Source organism: Dendroctonus ponderosae, unplaced genomic scaffold (genome assembly GCF_020466585.1).
Source record: "Dendroctonus ponderosae isolate FM_Combo_2020 unplaced genomic scaffold, Dpon_F_20191213v2 Dpon_F_20191213_30, whole genome shotgun sequence".
Taxonomy (NCBI): domain Eukaryota; kingdom Metazoa; phylum Arthropoda; class Insecta; order Coleoptera; family Curculionidae; genus Dendroctonus; species Dendroctonus ponderosae.
Genome location: NW_026018509.1, coordinates 71,433 through 94,847, shown reverse-complemented (window position 1 = coordinate 94,847; position 23,415 = coordinate 71,433). Strand labels below are relative to the sequence as shown.

General features: G+C 34.9%; 1 protein-coding gene across 1 annotated transcript in view; it reads left to right on the top strand.

Annotated features, from left to right (window-relative positions):
- Window positions 1-2,962: 2,962 nt before the first annotated feature.
- Window positions 2,963-23,415, top strand: part of LOC125504027 (protein jagged-1-like) — a gene marked incomplete at its 5' end in the record, with an annotated part of 35,129 nt that continues 14,676 nt past the window's right edge. Inside the window, 5 exons of the mRNA XM_048665308.1 lie at window positions 2,963-3,017; window positions 4,222-4,476; window positions 7,003-7,063; window positions 11,783-11,916; window positions 18,536-18,769. Coding sequence (XP_048521265.1) covers window positions 2,963-3,017; window positions 4,222-4,476; window positions 7,003-7,063; window positions 11,783-11,916; window positions 18,536-18,769 — 739 coding nt within the window. The remainder of the gene's footprint in view (window positions 3,018-4,221; window positions 4,477-7,002; window positions 7,064-11,782; window positions 11,917-18,535; window positions 18,770-23,415) is intronic.

Sequence of the window (23,415 nt, the reverse complement as noted above, 5' to 3'; positions counted from 1 at the left end):
ACCAAAACATAAATATCGGTTTATCGATTGATAATTCGTAAATTATACTGGACATTGGGTATTGACCACGCGAAACATTAGACCTTCGCATACCAAGCAACTATGTATGGGGAAAGCCGTGAATGTTTACATACAAGAGCGATGCACCTGTGTACATAATATTCTCTCTGCTTCTTCCGAACCTAAACCAGTCCTCCAATGAAAAAAACAATAATTTCTTACTCATCTGCATGGCACCAAAAACGAAGATTCAGAGCGTCAGAAATACGTAGACTAGACAAAATTATCAAAATTTGGCTAATTTGCATGCCCGAGTGAGATTTTGTTCAGCTAATGAGAATTGTACCAAATCTTCACCGAAAAACGAAGACAGAATTGGTGGCTATTTGAAAGTGGGTCATTGATTGAAAATGGAAGATTAATTTTTTAATAAAGAATATTAATTAGAAACAATTGTCGTTCGAGCTACAGAAGAAGCACGCAGCTTAGTGATTCAGCTACTTCCAAGATAAAGGATGAACATGTTAGGAAAAGCGACGCGTCAGTTTCATCTTTCAGCAGCGTGTTCATTTCTCTGGACTTAAAAAGTAAACTTCTGACTGACTTAAAAAGTATCATGAACCAGCCATCACGTGCAATAGGTTCGGTTACCAATCATACTGTAATAATAAAAAAATTGTTTTAATTGTCGATTAATGAACAACAACTATTAGCAATAAGCCAACACCCTTGGGTAATTTGCGAAAAGTCGATACATCATGCTAATATTATTATGCTAAGCAAAAAGTCGGCCAGCTGCTCTGGTTCTTGTGAACAAATAGACAAAAAAAGTAGGATGTTCTTGAATAACCGAGGCCAAAGAAAAAACTAAAAGCGGTAGGGCGGATCTTGTCAAAAATCATTTCATTCGGCTTTGCCACGCCGTATTAATACGAAAACAGAACATCCAAGTCATCTCGAAACCGTTCATCGATCATTTAATGGATATGAAAGTTTAACTAGCACTTAATGTATCAGGAATGCCAATGTTAGATCAGAACGGCCAATAAAGCTGTAAAGGCGGCTGTTTATTTCCTATTTGTTATTTTATACGCTCATTACGATATTAACTTAATATGTTAGATAATTAAAGCAGTGTCCTCATTTTTGTCATTTATTTCACTACCAGTTGCAACTCGTGTCCATATTGAGCTGACGCAAATTCCTAAGTCTGCTTAATCCAATAGAATCGAACAAAATTAAGACTAACTTTTCATTTCGTGATGCAATTCCGGTTTTGTCGAACAGAACCTTTGCTAAGGCTTCCTACACACGTATTGTGACTATTAAGCCCTAATCTGTTTAACAACCTCCACATAATCCTCTTTCGAAAAAGCAGAACTGATACGGTTGACCAGTTCCGTTGGCTTTTTCAATTCATCAATTTTCGATTGGATTATTGGATTTGTTTCACGATAGCAATCTTTCGTTTTGTCGCATTGCTTCTTTTAATTTTATAGTTATTTTGCATTTTGTTATAATTTACCACACTCAGTAGGATTCAGGAATTAGAAATCACTAATCTATATTAGGAAAATATTTTCACGAAAAAATATAAATGTTTGCGTAATTGTATGCGGATTGTTAATTTTGTAAACAAATCATTGAAACCAATCAGTTTAGTTTACTTCCCTGTTCCGTGTTTTCGGCGCTAATGACGCATTTTTCAGTTTAATTATAAATTGAGAAACGGACGCTCAATTAATGTAAAATAAATCGCTCTAAACATTTAGAAATCAGCACTGCTTACAATTTTATTCAACTACTCTTGTCCAACTGTTTCTACTAAATCCTTTAGCTGAAGAATAATGCAAACTAACCCAAACAGACCCAAACAAGCTGAAACCAACCAAACCCCGTAGATTGACTTTCAAAGAGGAACTGAAAAAGTGAAAGATATTTTTTTCGGTAACTCCGTTAACTTTCCAAGAAAGTCAAGATAGCCTTCCTGGACATTTATCGAAGTTACATTGTTCAAGAACCTCATTAATCTAGAGATAATTCCGCAAAAAAATCTTTTACACTATCATCCGGTCGAACACACCTAAAGTAAACAATCCGGCTAGAATAATGTAAGTGACAGTAACATACTTTCGAATATTATGCACAGATAAAAGACAATCGAAGCGTGAGCTAGTAAAGACATTTCCTGTGATGACACTGAGTAGGAAGAAAAAAGATTATGAAATATCTTCTTATCGGAATTCCAGTGGGTCGATAAAGTGCTTTTAATAATAATTGTTGGAGAGGCAGTAGCGTAGAAAGGGCCAATTTTCAAAGATATGTCTTGTGAATCTTCCCGTATGGATAAGGTCAAACTGCGTGAAAAAAGAAACCAAAAAAAGCGTTGCTAATATTCTGGATAGTCATAATTACTAAAGTCAACACCAAGTGATCTTCCCTATCAATCACTGTTTAAATTCTTGTCAATTATCTCCGAGAACCACCTACATGGAATATTTACGTCCAAAACTACAACGGTATTATACGAGATATTTGAAGAATTTCACATATACTATTATGAAAACACTTGTTGAGTTAATAGTTGATTTGAATATATTCATCGTACCTCCCATGGAGCCTACAGGTGATACTAATGATCCAATCTTCAGTGGTTTGTATATACACGAAACGCTAATTACTGGATATTGATAAGCTTGTCTAGCGCCGATAAGAGAGATGTGGGGAATGTATAATATTTTCTGGTATTTTATGCAGATTTTGAAAAGTGCCAACTTTATGCTGCAAGTTTGCCGGAATTAATTGATGTGCGCCACTGCCTTGGTTTATCTCGGTCCATTCTGGCGTAACATAATCGAATTAAATAAGGAGATTGATCGGTTGAATTTTTTCGGTCGCCTTTTCAATCTTTTCGTAATTTGGGTGTAAATGGCATTATCTAATCCCAGTTTTTCTTTTTCAGAGATCGTTTACGCTCATCCTGCAGGCTTTGGATCACAACAATTTTTCTATACCTGGTAAGGAAATTGCGATTAGTTATTTAAATAACGCATTTTAGCCGTAGGCTGCAATAGAAATAAGTGAGGGAAACTGATCATCTGCTTCCATTCTTTTCTTTAGAAGGTTTAGTGAAGTTTGAATACGATTGAATAAAAATAGGATTTTTAATTAATTAATCAAACAACTATTGATTGCTGGACAACTGAAGCTCGATAAAAAAAACGTTTGCATCAACGTCCATCGCATGTATGTTTGATTTATCACTTAAAGAAGGAACAAAACCAGCGTTAATTGCTAAAATTAATACTCTAATATCAATGTAATAGAAAAAAATCAATCACTTTTGTTACAGGAAAAAACTTGGGGGGAGTATCACACCATTCTCAAGTCCAACACTCCAGACTTGTAGTTGCAAAAAAATCAAGTGCATTTAAATGAATAAATAGACATTAGAATGTATGCAAACAAGCATTAATAGAATGAATTGTCAGGGCTGCTAAAAGTCATTAATCATTCCCTCTCGTTGAATTCGTAATGATTACAGGTAATTTGACACCGAAGAAACCATAATTCACACGCGTCGATAAAAAGGCGAATAATTATTCAAACACAAGCAAACAAATTGTTTAAATAAAAACAAAACTACTGTATTTACCACTTGAATAGGTTAATAGGATGCATCATGAAAGTGTTCAAGCAGCACTTAAATTATGCTTAAGAAAGTGCAAGGTGTGTAGGTTGAATCGCCTCCGGGCTATTGAGTCAATATAAGCACTCTTGTAAACGATTTTAAAATGGGATAAAATACTCTTCGAGTACTTATTAATGAATGTACAGACGCCCACGATTCGTGATTTGCAAATCTAACACAAAAGCCGCTCTGTGTACACACTGCAAAACCGTTTAGTACGACGTACGAGGATAATTTTATTTAAATTCACTACACATTTTGCGAATTCCGTTTGTTTGTTGGATTTTATTTGCAGTTTCTATTGTTGTGCTAAATGGGGTATTTACGTGGAATTCCAACACTCTATATGCATCTTCAATCTTAACATCATTAACCATAATCAAGCAAGAGATCAGTTTCCAGTTTAATTACGGCTTTGCTTTGATGAATGATTGTCTGTATGAATATGCGTTTGAATGATATTTAATAAAGTTTATCTTTATTAATTTTTTTTAAATGTTTATTGTTAATTTTTGTTTTAATTCTTTCAGCAAGTAATGATATAATTGAAGAAGCAACCTACTCAGGGATAATTGACCCCAGTCCCGAATGGCACACATTGAACCATCGGGGTCCCCGTGCTCACCTTACATACAGGGTGCGCGTCAAATGTGATACTCATTACTACAATTCTACTTGTACAAAATTCTGTAGGCCGCGAGACGATAAGTTCGGCCATTTTATCTGTGATGCTAATGGTGATAAGGAGTGTATAGAGGGATGGAGGGGAAATATTTGTGATATAGGTAAGTTGAAAAGTCGCTAGTTTATGGCGTATATTGTATAATTGTATTAAATATTCCCAGTCTCCTGATTTAATTGATTTGCAAATGTTGTATCTGAAGCATTTGAGGAGGTTTGAAAAAGGCGTAATCGCGCAATTTTAACTGGTTGTTGGCAAAGTTTTGAACTTTTTATACTTGCACATTTTTGCATCTTTGAACAAAGTTAAGTTAGATTCTCATTGAAAGCTGTTAGTTTAGAAAGGTTTAGCTTGGTTCTAAATTTGCGACTAATTTCATCCGTGCGACGTTTTTGGGCATTTTTCGGACATTTTTCAAAAAAAATAGTTCCGAATTTGTTCAAGATGTACCGACTTTTAAACAGAAAAACATATTATTCAAAAGCCGAAGCAGTTGCAAAATTGTCACATGCGCGCTTTAGCTAGACGCAAACTATATTCAATAACTTAACATATCAATTTAAGAATTTTGTGCATCAGTGGTTGCACCTTAAATGCTTTTACTATTTCCAATCTCTATTTTTTCTCTCAATAAGATTCTTCAGTCATTTTCGACAACATTTTCATATGACCCCACTTTAACATTGATTATGGACAAGACACTTAAAAAGAAGCTGTTTTTTCACTCTGTTCGATGCACACAGCTTCACTCTAAATTGCATATTTGGGCTAAATTGTTTTAAGATCTGTCGGTCTGTGAAGAAAAATCAGTTAGCCATACACCGTTAGATAGAGTAAAATGCATTCTATATCTGCGGTAAGTTTCATCATGGTGCTATTTTCGGTTCACTTTTAGGGCATTTTTTCAATTAGCAAACTTTAACATTCCCAATCCGCAGGTCTTTGAAATCAGCGGGTCTGTAAACAAAGTTGAGTTACTTCAAAACTTTCGCGATTAGAATGACACCCGTTAGATTGTTAAATAGACCAGACCTCGCTCTAATAGTAGTACAGATTTCATTCGAGTGGCATTATTGTGCGAATTTTGGCAATTTTTTAATAATTGAGAATCAGAAAAAAATCACTTACTTAAACACCTTTAAAGTTAGACGACTACCTCATACACGGTTAGTAAGAATAAATTGCATTATATATCTACTCTACGTTTCATGTCGGCGGTATTTTTTGGTGATTTGTAGCTAATTTTCTTGCTGCTCTGCAGGTACTTAAAATCAGCACGTCTCTGAACAAGATCGATTTACTATGAAGTTTTTAAGTTTTTAAAGTTTTTTGATTTAAAAGTCGCCTAGAAGATTGTCAGATAGTCCAAACGTCGCTCTAATGTTAACGCAAATTGCATGCCAGTAACATTATTGTACTCCTTTTGATAATTTTTGTAAAGTTCTAACTTAAAAATGTCTTTCAATTTGCAAGCTTAAAAAATCAATTACTCGAACACCATTACGAAGACGAGTTTCAAAACTTCCTCCTACACAGTTAGAGCAAAACACATTCTATATTTACTGTACGTTTGATCTCTGCGGAATTTTGGATTGATTTTTGGAAAATTTTCGAAATGAGCACAGATTAGCAGCTACTTAAAATCCGCGGGTCTCTAAACGAAGTTGAGTTGCTACAAAACTTTTGTGATTGGAAAATCACGCGTTAGATTGTTTAGAAGACCAAACCTCGCTCTAATATTGAAGCAATCTTACATTATTGTAAAATATTTGCCAATTTTTTATAATGTTAAGTTCAGACCTTCAAACTTTTAAAATTTGCAAGCCAATGAATGAAAAATGAAATGAATCAATCAATCAATGAAAAAAATTAAAAAAATCACTGAAATATCTTTAAAGCTAGTAAACAGCCTTATAAATTATTTAAAAAGGGCAAGCTACATTCTACATCTGCTGCAAACTGCATCCTAATAACATTTTTGAGTGATTTTTTGGCAAATTTCTGAAATTAGTGCATTGTAACATTACTCAAGCAAAGCTAGTCTACCTTTTTACGTTGACTTGGAACTGAAAAATGGACTCAGCTGTATAAATTAAAATTTGAGATGTGCAGACTTAAAATGCCTGAATGAATAAAAATAATTTTAAAGCAGTAGTTACGCAACACGCGCTTAGCGCTTAATGGGACAGCCTTTAAGTAATTAGATAATTATTTGCATTTTACATTTAACTGTGACACTTGAGAATGAAACATTTGCTTAATTATCTTGCGGCATAATGTAGGAGAAACTGTAATAAATTATTGAGCTAAGATGGCTTTTTATAAAAGAATACACCTAAACACTGTTACACTCTTTTAATATACAATTTGCGTTAGTTTGATGAAGAACGACTACACTGCTCAAATTCAAAAGCACAATTGAATCGTATCTGATCGGTTTAACTTTCGCAGAAATAGAAATATCTTCAATTAAATCTTCAATCAAAATCAAATTTTAGCCTACACGCTCAGTTACTAGTATCAGAGACAAATTTGTATCAATTAATGCTGATAATAGTCTGATTAAAATATTGCAAGAATAAAAAAAATTGGACCTAAATGAAAAGTAATTGATGTTTTTATTTTTCAGCTGTATGTAAGGCCGGATGTCATCCACTGCATGGAAAATGTGATTATCCCGGCGAATGCAAGTAAGTATCGCAAAACAAAGTAACTAATAAAATAATCTTTCGTCCCAATTAATCGTATTTTCACGTTTCTTCCACTAACCGACCATTACGGAAACATCCTCGCATATCTAAACTAGATCAGACACCAACTGGTTATCTAAACGACCACTTGTTATCTAAACTTCATCTCTTAGCGATATGTCTTTGAAACATTACAAAACGGCTCAACTTAGACTCTTATTAGACATGCATATGTATTTCATACGTGAGCTTTCTTTGCCCAAACCAGACGGCTTCCTATATTCGTATGTTAATCAATTACCCTTTTTAACAATATCAGGCTCCGTAATTGCCTAATTTGCTTATCCTTTATCACATCAGGAGTTTGGCATATTTTTCGATCTGAACATAATGAGGAGTCGTTTCGAGCCCCGAGGTTTTAATGAAGTTATTTTCTCGCATTTGGATAATTATTAAAATTCGTTAGGGTTATTGCTTCCAGTTTATGGTAGGAGGAAGTGCTTATGGTGTGGTTTTAGAGGGGTTTTAAGCATAAGGCAATCTTAATTGTGTGAGTGAGCTTTTAAGGGCATTAGACACGTGATGGCGTTTCCTCATGCAATGTGATACATCGCATCCGTTAAGTATTTAATAATGAAATAAGTTTGAATTGGAAAAATCCTGCTCCTTTGAAAATTAGCTTGTTGCATTCAAAGCTTCCACTCAAATTAGATAAGTTGCCAGATAATTTAACCGCGAACAACAGCTATATGTTGACCGCAATCTCATCACTAGAAGCCAAGTGCTTCTTCTGCAGCATTATCCAAGAGCTAAACGGTATTCCGCAACTTACAAGATTAAATTATATCAATTGTCAGATAAATTGTATCCAACATAAAGAAGACACGTCAATTATTGAAGAGCTAAATCAGATTTAGATTAGGCGTTTACCTTTGCCGGACTACGTGAGATACTGCCTTTAATCTTTGGCGGAAATGTTTTCTTGTATCCTTTTTAAAATCGATTTATTGAATCTAGGCTCATATATCGATGGCACAAAAAGTAAATTACCATTTTCAAGTCATAGGGCTTTGACCATTAATGCTAATGAGGATTTTCATTTCCTTTGCTTTAGTTTTATGTTACTTTATCCCCAATTAATTTTACTGATGTTGAAAATTTGATAATTATTGTGCGAATAAGCAGATTTTAACATTTATATCTTAAAGTATACTTAAAGTCTGTAAGAAGAAAGATAAATTAAAATTCAAGTAGCAGGTAAATCTTGACGTTAAATAAATTGTGAAAGTTGTGCCTGTTTTTGTGCTTGAAACACGCCTTGACATTAACAAATTTGCACCTATTCTCAACAGATAACTTAAGCTTGATATCTGAATTACCCGTAAAACAAAATAAGGCCATAAAATCCGTCTGTTCCGTAATTGCAGTCATTACACTATAATTGCATCAATTTTATTTAAATTCGCTGATCGTAAATATTCAAATGGGCCATAAACCATGACTAATTCAACGATTCTTTCGGTGTATTTTTTTTTCGCTTTTTTGCTACTTCTCGTCGCCTGGAGTTTAATGAAATATCTCGGGTAGCTAACAATATAGTTAATTAATTAACATATTATAGAAGTTACGCGTTTATGCCCTGCTAGGATAATAAAAGTGTTTAATGGTTCTCGCTTAATTTATTCGTGCTCGTAAAGTTGAAATTCAGGTGCGAACATTGGTTGAACGTTCAAATTTAATCTCATTTCTTGCGTATCAATGACTCGTTTTGTAACCGGGAGCAATAAAGGTAAACACATTTTCACATGCCTGATGGTCAATGCCGTAGAACTATACAGTAAAGACTATCTGATGAACCAAAATGTTTAATTAAAATGTGTACTTGTATGAAAAAGTGTCGACGACAAAAATGGAGCGACAACTACTTACTCATCTTTATCGCTAAAATAAACGAAACAGTTTCAATCGGCTCTTACACCGATCATTCTTCAAAGGCAAGGCTAATTAAACGACTGTTAAGTATGCAGAGATTTCTGCATGTGATTGTTTTACCATAAACAGCCTCGTTAACTCAACAACTGGGACTTTTTCATTTACGTATAAAAGATGTAATCTCGTTAGATCGTTATCGAATGTTTTATTCAAGCATGTGTGCAAATTGAGTTTTACATATTAATTGACTTCGGTGCTAAGTACATATTCTTCGTTTTTTCATATTTAAAGAGCCACTGTTCAATAAACGAAAGCAACGGAAGTTTCAGTGAATTTATATGCATTTTAACTGTTTTAAAGAAAATTACTAATTCAATGGTGGGAATACCCCTTTAAGATTGTTCAGGTGACTTTTCTTTGACTGTTCAAATTTTTTTTAAGCAGTAAAAAACTAAATTAAAATTATTTTCATAAAGGTCTAAAGAGGATGAAGAGAATTATCCATACATCAAATGTAATAAACGCCGATGAAATCGTGCTATTACGTATAAATGATTGAAAGTTTAATTTTCCAAATATTTCGTGATCGATCAAGTCGAATCAATTAACAAATGACTTCTCGATTTATTTTCTCAGCGATTCCGTTTGTCCATGGAAATTGGCTAGGCACATCGCTCACCATCTATATGGTTGCGAGTAACGGGCAAGTGTCTTCTGCACGATTTGCGGCACTAATTGCGTTTGATTGATTATTTTTTCAATTAAGATGAAAGTCAGAAAGCTAGACATGGCCTAATATGGCGGCTCTAATTAATTAGGCTGTGATTTTTCGAACAGAAGTTTGCCTGACCGCTGGTTCAACATTTTTTACATGTGTTTTCGGTGTATTTTCTAATGTTCTACTCGTTTCGGTCGGGCTTTGATATTGTTCGAAAACGGGGTTTTCGTGTTTGGTGTCACTTTTTTCTATGTCTTTAGTGTCTATTTGTGAATACAGCTATCAGATTTTGCGTAAACTTATCGGCTGAATTCCGTATAATTTTCTTTTGAATATTTGACAGTTCTTAAAAATTCAAAGTCTTCAAACAGCGAAGCAATGATTGAATGTATCAATAAACAACGCAATTTGGACGTCATTCTGTTTTGAAAATTCGGCTACTTTCATAGGTATTTTTCAGCAAAATGACTCCGAAATCATCAATTTAATTCAGATGAAATGCGTTAATTTAATACCGACTTGTTTCGCTTACTTTTACGTCTTAAGAGCCAATTATTTGAAAGCGACCGAATTATATTTGGAAGCTTAAAACAGTCTTTAGCATACCTTTTAGAGAAAAGACTCTGGACTGTCTGTCTGGAACAACTTTTCCATTCTTTTCATTTGTTCATTTTATTCTAATTATCTTATCCTATCTCTCAATTAGAAAGAGTCAATTAGAGGGAAAATTCCGAAAACTAGGCGTTATTATATGAGAGATAACACAATAAATACCATTCTATTCACCGTCCGTTTAGCCAATTTTACTGTTGTATGGCAAGAAGACAGTCCGATTGATATACGGGCTCAAAAGCACAAAAGTCAGTAATTGCACGTTCCATTTCATACAAGAATCCGAACATTTCGAAAAAACTCTAGATGCAGACAAGTTTTGTAAACGGCAATATATATCGCATATCTTACGTGCATGATACGAAACAAAAACATCACAGCGATGAGACCACCCGATAGGACAAGCGCTTGTGGCATCATTCGCCTTAGCTAAGCTAATCAAAACTAGCAATAGTCTTTTATGCGAAACCATCAAACTGATCTCGAAACATGTTCGAACCGTGATTCAAATCGCGATACGGATGACTTGCCGATTCTTCGAACTTAACCAATAGAACCTAATAAGAAGTCAGTTGAAGTCCAAATAGAAATGCGTATTTTTAGTGGTGTGGGAAACATTCAGGATTTTCCAAATCTTTAAGTAATTTGGAAACATTATCAACCTTCTGCTTTAGAGGTACATATTTTACGAAGTCTCTACCTGAACTTCCACCAGAACGCGTTTTTAACAGACACATAGGATTATACTAAAAGCAACGAAATGTGGATGAAAAATGTCACTTAATAAGAAAGGCAATCGTCAGTACGGTGAGTTTTTTGCGCTTTTAGATAGACATGAAAACTTTGCTGGCTTGCATCTTCAGATGTGTTTCACTCGAAAGCTTACCCTGGACCCCTCACTACCTCCAGGGTAAGCTGGACTTATATTTGTTCTTCTTCGTGTTAAACGATAAACAACAAGTTTAATCAGATAAAGTTTCTGAGTTGGCCAATTAATTAACGGTAGTATTCTGAACCTTTATGCATATATCATGTCTCTGATTTCTTCATTTTCATTTCTTTCTCTCATTTCTTGTTCGTTGAATCCATTTTTTTCGAAAACGGACCGAAATATCGGTATAAAATTAGGATATTAAATGTGTGTAGAAATTTTGAGCTAAATTTTTGAATGTGCGCCATATTGGTCACTGGTAGCGTCCTTTATGAGCAAAGCGGAAATTGCGACACGCACCTTATTCGCCTCAAAATTTCAAATTTCGAATCCACACATATTCATAATAATGGCAAAAACCTCCAGTTTACGGATTTCCTATTCTTAATGAATCACAAAATGGGTGAACTCAGTTATAGTTTATAGTGTTCGAGGTCAGAATTTACCTTCAAAAGTCGTTTAGTTGATTTAGTATATTTTTTAATATTATTTTAGTTGATCTCTAACATGTAATATTTTGTTTCAGTTGCCGACCTGGATGGCGAGGAGACTTTTGCGATCAATGCGAACCATATCCGGGGTGTAAACACGGCTACTGCAACGGATCATCGTGGCAGTGTATTTGCGACACTAACTGGGGCGGAATTCTTTGCGATCAAGGTGAGTTTAGTAGAAACTGTGAAAAGACGAAAAACAAGCAGCTAACTTGACGAAACGAAATTAATTTAGAAGTTCTACCAGAAAGAAGGCACCTGTGCCTTTATCCCACGGTGTTTTAATCCCCTTCAACATCGCCGTTCTGTTTTCTCTCTTTCTGCTTTAAGCCATTTTCAGTGCTTCCTCGTTCAAGAGGGTTCGTTTTTTTTTATTCGCCTCTCGAACTGCTTCGAACGAGTCTGTTTAAATTGGTCTAAGGTTCTTTCATGAGCGATACACATGAATATGCATCTCCATAGGTGCACGGTAAAGCCAGTGTCACTCACTCCATTCGGCCAGGGTTTTTCATTATTTTTTAGTTTTTATTTCATGTTCCTTATCCAACTGCAGCATTCATTATGGGTTTAAATGTCTGATTGTCTTTTGAACAGTTCTAAATCAGTGGCAAAGTGAATCTATTCTATGCTATCGATTTTTCGAGACTGAGTTGGAAATGTTTTTTTTGAGTGCATATTGGCTCTTAACAGAACATACAATTGAGCGAGTTGTTGTTTAAAAACTAGATATTTTATATCATATATCGGTACCTGCGCCACTGTTTTCACCTGCTGTTCTGCCTGTTTCAGAAGCAAATATAGAGCGGAAACCGATAAATAGAGAGCTGTAGATTAAAGCCAACTTAAATATCAGTGCAAGGCAATAAGTCGTTTCCAGGTGTTTGGGTGCATTCTTGACTTTTCCGTTGATTTCAAATAACACAAGCGGCCATGGGAAATCTTAATAATATGCACAGACTTTGGCTTTTCCGCTGCGAGATTTCATGGAATGTTCACTGATATTTATGTAAGGCGAGAGCGTGATGCGAATAATGGAAAATCCGGAAAAGGAAATGGCATATGGATGTTAAATGCTTGATCTTTGTGGTAATTAGCTCCTGCGTGCAGTTTCTTTTGAAATTATTTAAATATGAACCCGTTATGYTATGAATTGTTTTAAAAGTCTTCGTAAAAACGCGTATCCAGAAAATAAAAGTACGAATGTTGTAACACTCATTSAGAAGTATATTTTAAGCAGTTCTYATCAATCTTTATCCTTTAACGCCTTTCTTAGTWTTGAATAATTTGCGCTATTGCCAAATCTTCTTTACGTTATTGAGCTTTATCAAAGACAACAATTKCTCTCTTTCGGGATTATAGTCAGTTCAAAAAAMCRYATTTTYAATCATYAGATTTGTATAAAATGGTAAATCCGTTCTTATTAAACCTACATCTTCGGTAAAACGTCAACGAAAAGAGATTCTTAAGGCTGTTGATACACTTCTTCTGATTCATTTCGTCAAAGTGTGCACTTTTTGAAACGTTTGTGGTCGATTTCTTTTTCAAGCCATAACATGTATTTGCCTTTAGTGGTCATCTTTGCGTCGTTCATCGTCAAATTAAAATAATCACCTGATTCAAACTATAACGAACCCCTATACAGAGTTGACACAATAAAAACGCCCTTATAATTTATTTGAAGACACATGTTTGAGTACACGACCAAAAAAACGGCGTTAAAGGGTTAGTTAATCACTCTAATATGGAGCGTATCAGTGCTGTATCATAAATATCTAAGGCATTTTCTCTTTTGTATGTTTAATATAAGGGGATATCAGTCACATGATCAAGTGTGGTATTGTTGGAAATCACTTCGCGTGGCACGCGTATCTACATGTGTTATCCATGCCCTTAAAAATGGGGTGTCATTTTCAGGCCTACTATCGCAACTATTTTGAGGTGGAGATAATGTACTTTGGAAAATTGAATTTTTACTTAATAATATTGTTCGTTTGCAACGATTTTGTTTATTTTCTACATAAGTTTGCACGTTAGACGCTGCTTAATATTGAACTTGATTAGTGTTAATAATTTATATTTATCCTTTGATTATAATCAAAAGATCATCAGTTTCTTATTTTGTTTTTAATGAAATTTCAGCGTTCTCTTACCCAAAATAGACATTTTTGAAGTTGAACAGCAAAACTGAATATCAGTCTATGAACAAGAAATATGAGAATTTCTGAAAATTATGCAAACTTTTGTTTTATTAGTTGAAAAATCAAGGACTTTAAGTCGATTTAAAAGTATCAAAATATTCAGTTTTCGTCTTTCAAGAACCTATTCGTAAAGTATCATTTTCACAGCTATAGAATGGCGAAAGTATGTACACATTTAAATGTTTAAGCAAACCCAGTGGCTTAATTTCTCACAAAAACAAGAGCACGTTTCCGGCCTGCATATGTTATAGGCCCAACCGCAAAGTTCCCATAAAAACTGGCCGCATTTACCCTTGTGGCTTACTCCACTTTTTTGCCATTAATTTGATGAATGGCTTAGGGTCTCTATCGAAACCCCAAAGGTATTTTTTATATTTTTTTAGCCAGTTGCCCAAGTGGGGTCCTCGACACAGCAAGTGTAAGCTGAATGAGTGCATCTGTTGCTAATACACTATTTTCAGTTTAAGCTCCTTTTGTCTGGATAATAAAGACGTTATTTACGGTAAATAAATTTCGTTTGTGTCTGTTTTTTTTCATACTGACTGAAATGAATTAATTATCGATTATATGGAGAAGGAAGTCCGAGGCGTTTGATGTATAATGTTATGTTCAAATATGAATGACTTAATAACGAAGTTTCAAGGAGAAACATTTAAAGTATCTTTGGGAAAGGGTTCGTTTTTTATTCAGGTAAACTTTTAGACGAGACGAAAGCGACGATTTAAAAGTATATTTTTTCGATATACACACAGTTTATTAATTTGAAGCACTGGCTTCAGTTCAATTTACTTCGCCGTCTTCTGAACGCATCAGATTTCAACTTCTTTCAATGGCTTATCTAATCGATCAGTGCCGCAGTACTTTTACTCTGATAAATATAAAGCATCAAGTATTCGTGTTTTTATGGCTCAATAAAATCCAGTCATTTTCACACCAATTTCATCTTTAGGTTTTTGTATGTTGTGCGGGCTGCATGGTTAAGGCCGAAACGGGTGACCACCAACCTAATTTAACAACTAATTTAATGCTTATTCTTGTTTCGAATATATAATATATAGATCGTGACCAGGCATATTCGCGTAAAACGGGGTGCATTCTGAGCGGGCACCTGAAATTTTGTTAATTCATTCAATTCAATTTTGTATAAAATTCAAAAGGTTTAAGACTTGACCACCTTGTCGTGAGTGGAACCCTAAACTGGTCATTTTTAGTACTAAGAAATGCTAAAATGCAGACAATAGTAATTTAAATGTACATATTTAACAATACTCCTGGTATATTAAATAAACGATTATAGTCACAATTATGATGTATGTACCAAATGCAAGGAAAACGTGAGGAGGCAGTACGGAAAAGCCAACCATTTGTTGAAAAGCAAATTAGTTAATTTGGGAAAATGTTGAAGAAGATTTAAGGCAACTTGACAGTAATTTATTCTTCATATTTTCTTCTGATCCAAAACAATGTCGAAAATGTTTTTCATTTTATCATTCAATTATTTAAATCGAAATGAAATTGGCCTGTAAAATAAGGCCGATAAATTTTGTAATATATTGAATTTGACATTGTTGAAATTGAAAAAATAATTTTCCTAATCTCGGCATTTTATATAGTCAGTGAAAACTACATTCTTGTCCAACTAATGTGTTCTTTTGAGTCGTTGGTTTGTAATATTTACGTTCCATCCACTGTTGTGTACAAACAAAATTAACAGAGCATTCAAGAGCCCACAAGAGACCTCAACCAAACATCATAAATTTCGTAGTGAAGGGCGAATTACCAAAGTTCGTTTACCTCTAGAGAGAAAAAAACAGGTAGTTTTAAGGGCAACTCTCGATGATTTATCGAAATGTTTTAAAGGGAAAGTCATGCTTGCTAATTGAGACGATTAAGTTGGTGGGCACGGTGTCAAAAGCGGGGGTATTATTATAATTATTTTCGTTGTGTGAAGAAGTCAAATCCCCTTATTTGCGCCGATTATCCCTTATTAGGTAGGAATTCGGCTCTTGATCTTTTAATTTAGATTTTGGCGCATCATAATTTTAAATTAACAAGCTTGTTTTTGTGGGACAGTCTGTTCTTCGAGGAAGTCGGGTTATTTTTTTAACCAACTGTGGGAATAGTTGATACGTTTCATTGGCTTGCACTTGGGGAATTATTTTTAAAATTTCCTTATTGTATGTCTTTTATAAACTTTTTTTTGTTTCTACTGAAATTTTACTCAACAACCAAAGTTTTAGACAGCCAAAATTTCCAAATATGGATTTTGTAAATTGATTTTGTCCCTTATTAAGTCTAGTCAAAAATACGTTGTTCAGTTCTTTTGAGTCACGATGTATCTACAAACAAAATTCCACAGGCTCGATCGATAACTTTTTTCAGTTATATTTTTAACGCATGATTGTCGGATTTATTTTCCAACTTCGTCTTTTTTCTCGACAGATTTGCATGAATTACGATCGCTCAAAGTGGACCCCGAGAGGCAATGACGCGTGAATTGGTAGCAAACGTCCTTTTACAATGGATTTATTATATTATGACGGCGCCCTTGTACTAAAAAAAATAAACTCACTGAAGTGTCAGATGGTCTTGAATAAACTAGGGTTGACACTAAGCCGATTTGTCTTCGGGGACCATTTCGTATCATCGATTTTATGTGGTCGAAAAATGGATCGTTGTTGGTTAAGCTCATTTATTTGCAGTGGTTTTCAAGTCTATTTCTTWTTGTTTTTTATTTTATTATTATATTTTGTTACTGTTTTTAGACCTGGACCATTGGGTTACTCCAAAGCTTGAAAGGAACTGATACCTTTCACCAAATTGCGATTCAGATGTCTTCAAAAGTTTGAAGAACTAAAATGGTTTTTACGGCTTGAAAGGTCGGCGTAAAGCGTCGATTCGCAGCATTTCGCCAAATGAATCCATCCAGAAATTATACACTTTACACTTACACGGAGTTAAAGGCGACCTCAATTTGAAAACAACATTTTCGCTATATAAAGTTTAATCAAGAATACACGATAACGGTTATTCGCTAGATGTTTTCGTGAAATTCGCCGCCCATTTGTGCAGTTGCAAAATAAAGTGCCCGACGATTTTTTCCCGATCCGCCCTATTGATCAGCCAACCATCTACCGGTATTCTAGCAGAGATAACATGGCCATGAACTTTAATTTTATTATTAATTGCCGTAATTATACAACAGCAATGAAAATGCATGAATTCGCTGAGAACTACAGTGTGGAGTGCTTGAGCTAGACTTTACTTTACTAGGAGTATTAAATAATAATATCGTGAATTTCTCGAAGCTTTAGACCGTCGCAGAACAAAAATTCTTGCTAGCGCAACAGCCACCCGTTTCAAGATCTGAAAACCTTTTAGCAGTTTTACGTGGTGGTTTTACAGTGATAACATTTTTCATATTGACTGATTTTCAAAATCTCGAACTCATATTGAAACGAAAACTTTATAGTCGACTTAAAACAAAAATTTAAATTAGCGAATTGGTTGAAAGTATAGTTCACTTTAATGGAAAGTCCACCAGAATTCGAGACTTTGGAGGCAGCAGAACTGCTAAATAGGCGGAAAATAGGCGAAAACTTCAAAAACTGTTTTGAGATAAGTCATATCTTTATGCCTTTGGTGTTGCAGTCCCAAAACATTTTTTTTCCACTGGTAGTATGCCAAACTTTCAGCTCAGCATGTTGATGTTGTTTTATTTTCCACCCTGTATGAAGTTTATATGGAACTGTTGCAAAAACAGAGATTGGCAGAAAAAATTGAAGGCTACATGATCTTCGCGTGTATCAGAAATATCTAGTTTTCAAGCTGGGGCAAATTTGGCTTTACAACATTTATTCTGTTGAGCAGTTTATTTGAAATGGGAAATCCATAGTATTTATAATAATTGTTCTACCATTAAAAAATCATAGTTTCTGTGCTCTATCAGAAGTAATTGAATGAAATGTATGTTGTAAGGCCGTAGTTCTCCAACATTCAAATATACAAAGTTCCGTGGATACCATACCATGGTAAGACCTAATTAATTGGCAATGCAGATATTGCAGGTATTTCAAACATTTTTTACACAATCTGCGTGAAATTCTTACGGGAAATGTTCTATTATTACATGCTTCCTTCTATGGCATTTTATATGGAGACATGGACACTCGCTGAATACAATTAGCACTAATTTGCATGATTTTTTGCCACGAATACTAGAATTATAAATGCCAAGTACGGTACGGGAAATAAGCGATAACAAAGGAACAATCAGATCATAGATCTGGAGCCTACCTATATCTCGTTATGTGTTTATTCGTTGGATGATGAAAAAATACCTTCAAATTGAAGATGCATAAGAAATCGCCCAAAATATCGTCGGCCACTTCTGACTATAACCAAGACGCTTTCATGATCATCACCGGTCATTTTGAAGCACCAACGATTTTGGTTCCTTAAACGAAGTGAACGAGAATACTATTCACATTGACTTTAAACGTTTGGTACCAGCATTTCGTATCCAAATCTACTGCTTTTTAATCATAATTATGCGCTTAGGAGTAAACTCGTTATTTTCGTTTTCAGATCTAAACTACTGTGGAACCCACGAACCCTGTCTGAACGGGGGTACGTGCGAGAACACCGCACCCGATAATTACTTGTGCACGTGCCCCGAAGGGTTTTCGGGTGCGAACTGCGAGGTGGTGGACAACCCTTGTGCACCCGCCCCCTGCCTACATGGGGGAACCTGCATGGAAACTGGTGGTTCCTTTAATTGCGACTGCACGGCTGGCTGGACGGGACCCACATGTAATGTTGGTAAGTGCTTTTTGGAATAGAAAACAGACTGCTTTAGCGAAGCGATTTGTTATTTCTTCTTTTACTCAATGCTAAAAGCGAAGTTGATAAACTCATTGCAACGAGTCAAATAATAATTTACAATTTCTTAAGTAAATTCTTTTAGAATAGGAGTGAGCTTCACATGCCTTACTTAACAGGGTGTTGATTGATAAAATCGCTATACTGCCAATGATGATTTTGATTTAGAGACAATATTTTGAGTCGAACATGAGCATTTTGTCATTGTGTTTTTTTAAATTTAATGGATCGTTTTGGGCCTAACAAACTGCTTAATATGGTAGATTCCAGGCCAGAACAGGATAGATCATGTTGGTTAAAGATTCGCACAAAATTTATAATAATTTTCGGCTATTTCTGATCAGAGAGATGAGAAGAGTATGTTTATTTCTGAGCTCGTTGAGTTCCTCACTTTCTTTCGATAGAAATGGTACACCATTTGAGGCCCTTTAAGCGATTTGAGTGGTAAGGATGTCTTTCGTCAAAAATCAACATTTCACATGATTTTAACCGAATGTATAATTTTCGATCTACGTGGTTACCTAATATTCAAATACAAGAAGGTTGTATCCAGGGTAGAGCAGGTATCGTCGCTCAAAATTGGTCATAATTTTCTGTTATTTTTTTATCAGAAAAGTTCAGCACGGCTATTTGTTTGAGCCAACTGAATGGAGTTGAAGAGACTATTGACGAAAATGCCATAATTAGGGGTGTTTTCATGGTTCTATTAATTTTTGTGGACTTCGCACACTTTTTAATTTTTACGGACTTTTAACTTTTCCACAACTCTGCTGATTTTTTCTGGACTCGGCACTTATTTTGTCTTGATACGACCGGCTGATTAATATGTACAGGGTGATTTATGAAGATTGGCAAAATCCAAGTACTGGAGATATTACACGTCAAATGGTGGCCAATGTCGCAATATAAATATAAAAATATCCGAAAGGTAATATTTTTGAAGATACAAGATTTTTTGTCGTTAATCTGAAAATTTTGCACTAGAAATTTTAAATTTTGTTAGATATCGAATATGATGCGTGTTACAATTTTCGCGCTGCTCTCAAAATCTCAAAGAGAGCAATGATTTCTACATAAATTAATAATTCTTGTTACCTGTCGATATATCGGCCCATTTCTGAAATAAATGGATTCAACGAACGCTTCGTTTTAACAACAGGCCAAACTAAAAATGTATCAGATCAGGTTCAGATGAATTATTTCGCCAGTTTAAAAATTCACGAGTAAACGTTGGCTCATCGGTAAACACATTTTTTTCTAAAAATGTACCATCGTTGGTTTGTTGTTCTCGTAGCAAATGGTAAAACGTAAACGAGCGGGAGGGTCTTGCGGCACCAAATGCACAGGAAGAAAACAAAAAAAGGAAGAAAAAAAAGAAAATTAATTTTGCATTTTTTTCAGAATTCTTTAAACTGTAAGCTGAGTTACGCCTTTTGCAGTGCCTACTTAAAAGGCGAGTACTTAGGGCTTGATGTTCAATAACTCTCAATATAACTTCCTCTTCCTGCTCAGGGAAAAATATTTTTGGGGTGCTGTTATTGGCCTACTAGTGCAAATTGATTTGGTGTCGCTTYTAATTTTCGCGAATTATAAAAACTTCGTGTTCGTTGAATCAGTGTTCCTCGAAAAAGGCCCAAAATCTTGATATGAAAGAAAAATGCCAAATTTATGAAGAAATTATTGCTGTCATAGACTTTGAGCTAAATTTGATGTTGCACCTGCAGGGTGAGAAGTTATTACTTCAAGTGTGGGCAATATTGAATTTTGGACGCAATCTCCGAAAATATCAACTGTAGAGTAAGGCATAATTGGCCCAATGGCCACCATTTGAAGGGTAAAATTTCCAGTTCCCGATTTCCCATTCTTACTGAATCACCCTGTATAATACACCTAATATTTAGTAGTTCAGTCCATTTAATAATAATTTAAATATTTTCAAAGCCGTATTCCTTACAAGATCAATCGAAAAATTCCTGATCAATCTCACATGGATTTGCAACTTTCCCAAAGGAAACTTTGCAACCATACTTGTGAGGTCTAATTTACCAATCTAGCATTTACCAGCAGCAGCATTGTGCAATCGGCAACATTTCGAATGAACCAAAATTGATTAGACTGTCGCTAAAGTAGCAAATATCAGTTAGTTTGCATTGAAATGTTTATGGTGATCTAAGAGTGGATTTTCTCAAATAGGACACCTTCGTGATTGAAATTTACACATGCGAGGTCTCACTTGATACACGGCCGTCCGCCACGATATCTCACTGAAAGGTGTAATGGATTTCAGTTCCAGATCAAAACATTTTCTTAATGTCTTCATCTGCGAATTCGAAACCGAAATCTGCATATAGGACGTGGTCGGATTTGCATACAGTTCTTCCTTGCTTGGGAATTGGATTGCGGTATGAATGCCCTCCACACCTTCCGTGTTTAAATAATTCACGAATGCAGATATCTCCTATTTGCATAAATGTTGAATCGACGACGTCGGCTACCCTATTTTCATTTCCATCATTAGTTGGCTCTTTGTTGTTAACCCAGATAGCGCCATCAGCTGGATATGGGTATATTATTCATTTCCTTCTCGTTTAAATCAAGATGTTATACTAGCCAACCCACATTGAAGTAATGTCGATTTTCCTTAATTGTTTCAGTTTTTTTTTGTTGCGCTCTTAATCTATTCCTTCATTTATCTTCCACTCAGACTCTGGAGAACCAGATTGTCTAGTAAACGTAAAAAAGGTTCTTATTTGTCCATATTCAACCTTCGTTTGATAATCTGGTTCATACATGGTTTTCATCGCTGAAGTTACTGTAACTCTATTAAACTTCGCTCAACAATGATTCATCATCTGGCTTTTAATGAATGTAATAATTTTCCTTAGTGAAACATATACCCACTTCTGTGTAGATCTACCGTTTTTTTCACGTATGTGTGTGTGTTTGTGTATACTCAATTCGTGAACTCTTCACTAGTTATTCTGATACGGTCCACGCCTTCTAACTCGAACTGGTGCGAACCGAAGACCTGTTATTTTCGAAGAACTTAAATTAATTGAGTTTTGTTAAGGCGAAACGTTTGTGCCGACTTTTATAATGAATCCACAGACGAACTTCTTCAGTAAATGGTAGTTGTCTACCGTTTTTTAAATTATTATTTATTAAATTATCTTGTTTCTGGACCCTCGCCGTAGTTGAAACGTGTAATTTTGTCGAAGCGACCAAATTTAAAAAGCGGAGCGCGAAAAATATGGCGTTCTGCGAATACAATCGGTTCGATTGGGTTCTGATGGCGGATGATTGTCTTTTCGCTTGTAATTTTCTTGCTTTTTTCGAACCCATTGAGGCCATTGATTTCGATTTCTAATCACTCATGTAATTTTAATCTATGTGATTCGTTTTCGAATTTAAATCAGCATGAGTTAAGTACAGATTTCACTTAAACATTACGCAAGAGGTTCTACCATTTAGATGGTTTGCCTAAATTAGGAACATAATCAGGATTAAAGAAAATAATACGAAAATGAAATTGACCAACTGTTCACAATTTTGGACATCGGCTTAAATTAAAGATAAATTATCAAATACGGTGGAATATTTGAAAGGAAACAAAAATGAGATTCAAGTCATTAGAGGAAAATCCTTAGTTTACTGCAGCATTACACTCTCGGTAGGTTATCCGAAGACTAATTTAAATAATTAAATAGTCCTTTACTCCGCATTAAAGTACCATCCATTTATTTTGGATAAACAGACAACCGTGAAGTAAAGAATAATTTCGCTGCTTTATGGTTTTAATAACCAGTTACGGTGCTTCTTCAAATAATCGAATTGGATTAATTCTTGACCGAATAGAGGTACCTGTTTGCGGTTGATAGTAGGTTTTTAATTGAAAGTTATACGTTTTTTAATTAAATTTAACGCCTACATATCTTAAAGCCGTTATTATCGTCCAGTACCCATCCAATCATTTATTAAACCATGTCGGTCTTTCAACTCGGCGTTCTTAAACGTACAAACAAGCTAGCGCGGCTCTTCAATCAAACTATCGAAAACAATTAAAAAATATACACTCCAAAGATTTAATTGATGATATGGGTGATTCGAAAAAATGCACTAATGGTATTTTCACAGAATTAGTCGCAACGGAATTGGTTAACTGTTAAATCGCTTTCATGCCGACTGCCATACTATTGTAGTTGTATTTGCCCACAAATCGGAATCTTTTTATGTTACTCGATTATTTTTACAATTTATCTTCTGGGAACGTGAAATCGCATAGTTTTTACTACTTTAATATTGCGCCAAAGTGGGATCATCATTATCTGCTGAACCGACATTTCCATCCAAGTCATGGATAGTCTTTAGAATCCTCTGAATGTTCAATAAAATAGCAGCAACTCAAGAGAACGAAATAATGCATTAATTATAGCAAACATATCTGAATACAAAGTGAATGAGCGAAAAATTGAAAATCACCAGAGTGCCTGAACGCAGCTTATTTTAGTGGAATCTCAAGAGAAACATCGTCAAAACTCTAAACTAAAACTGGATGATGGAATTACATAAATTCGAAACTAAATTAC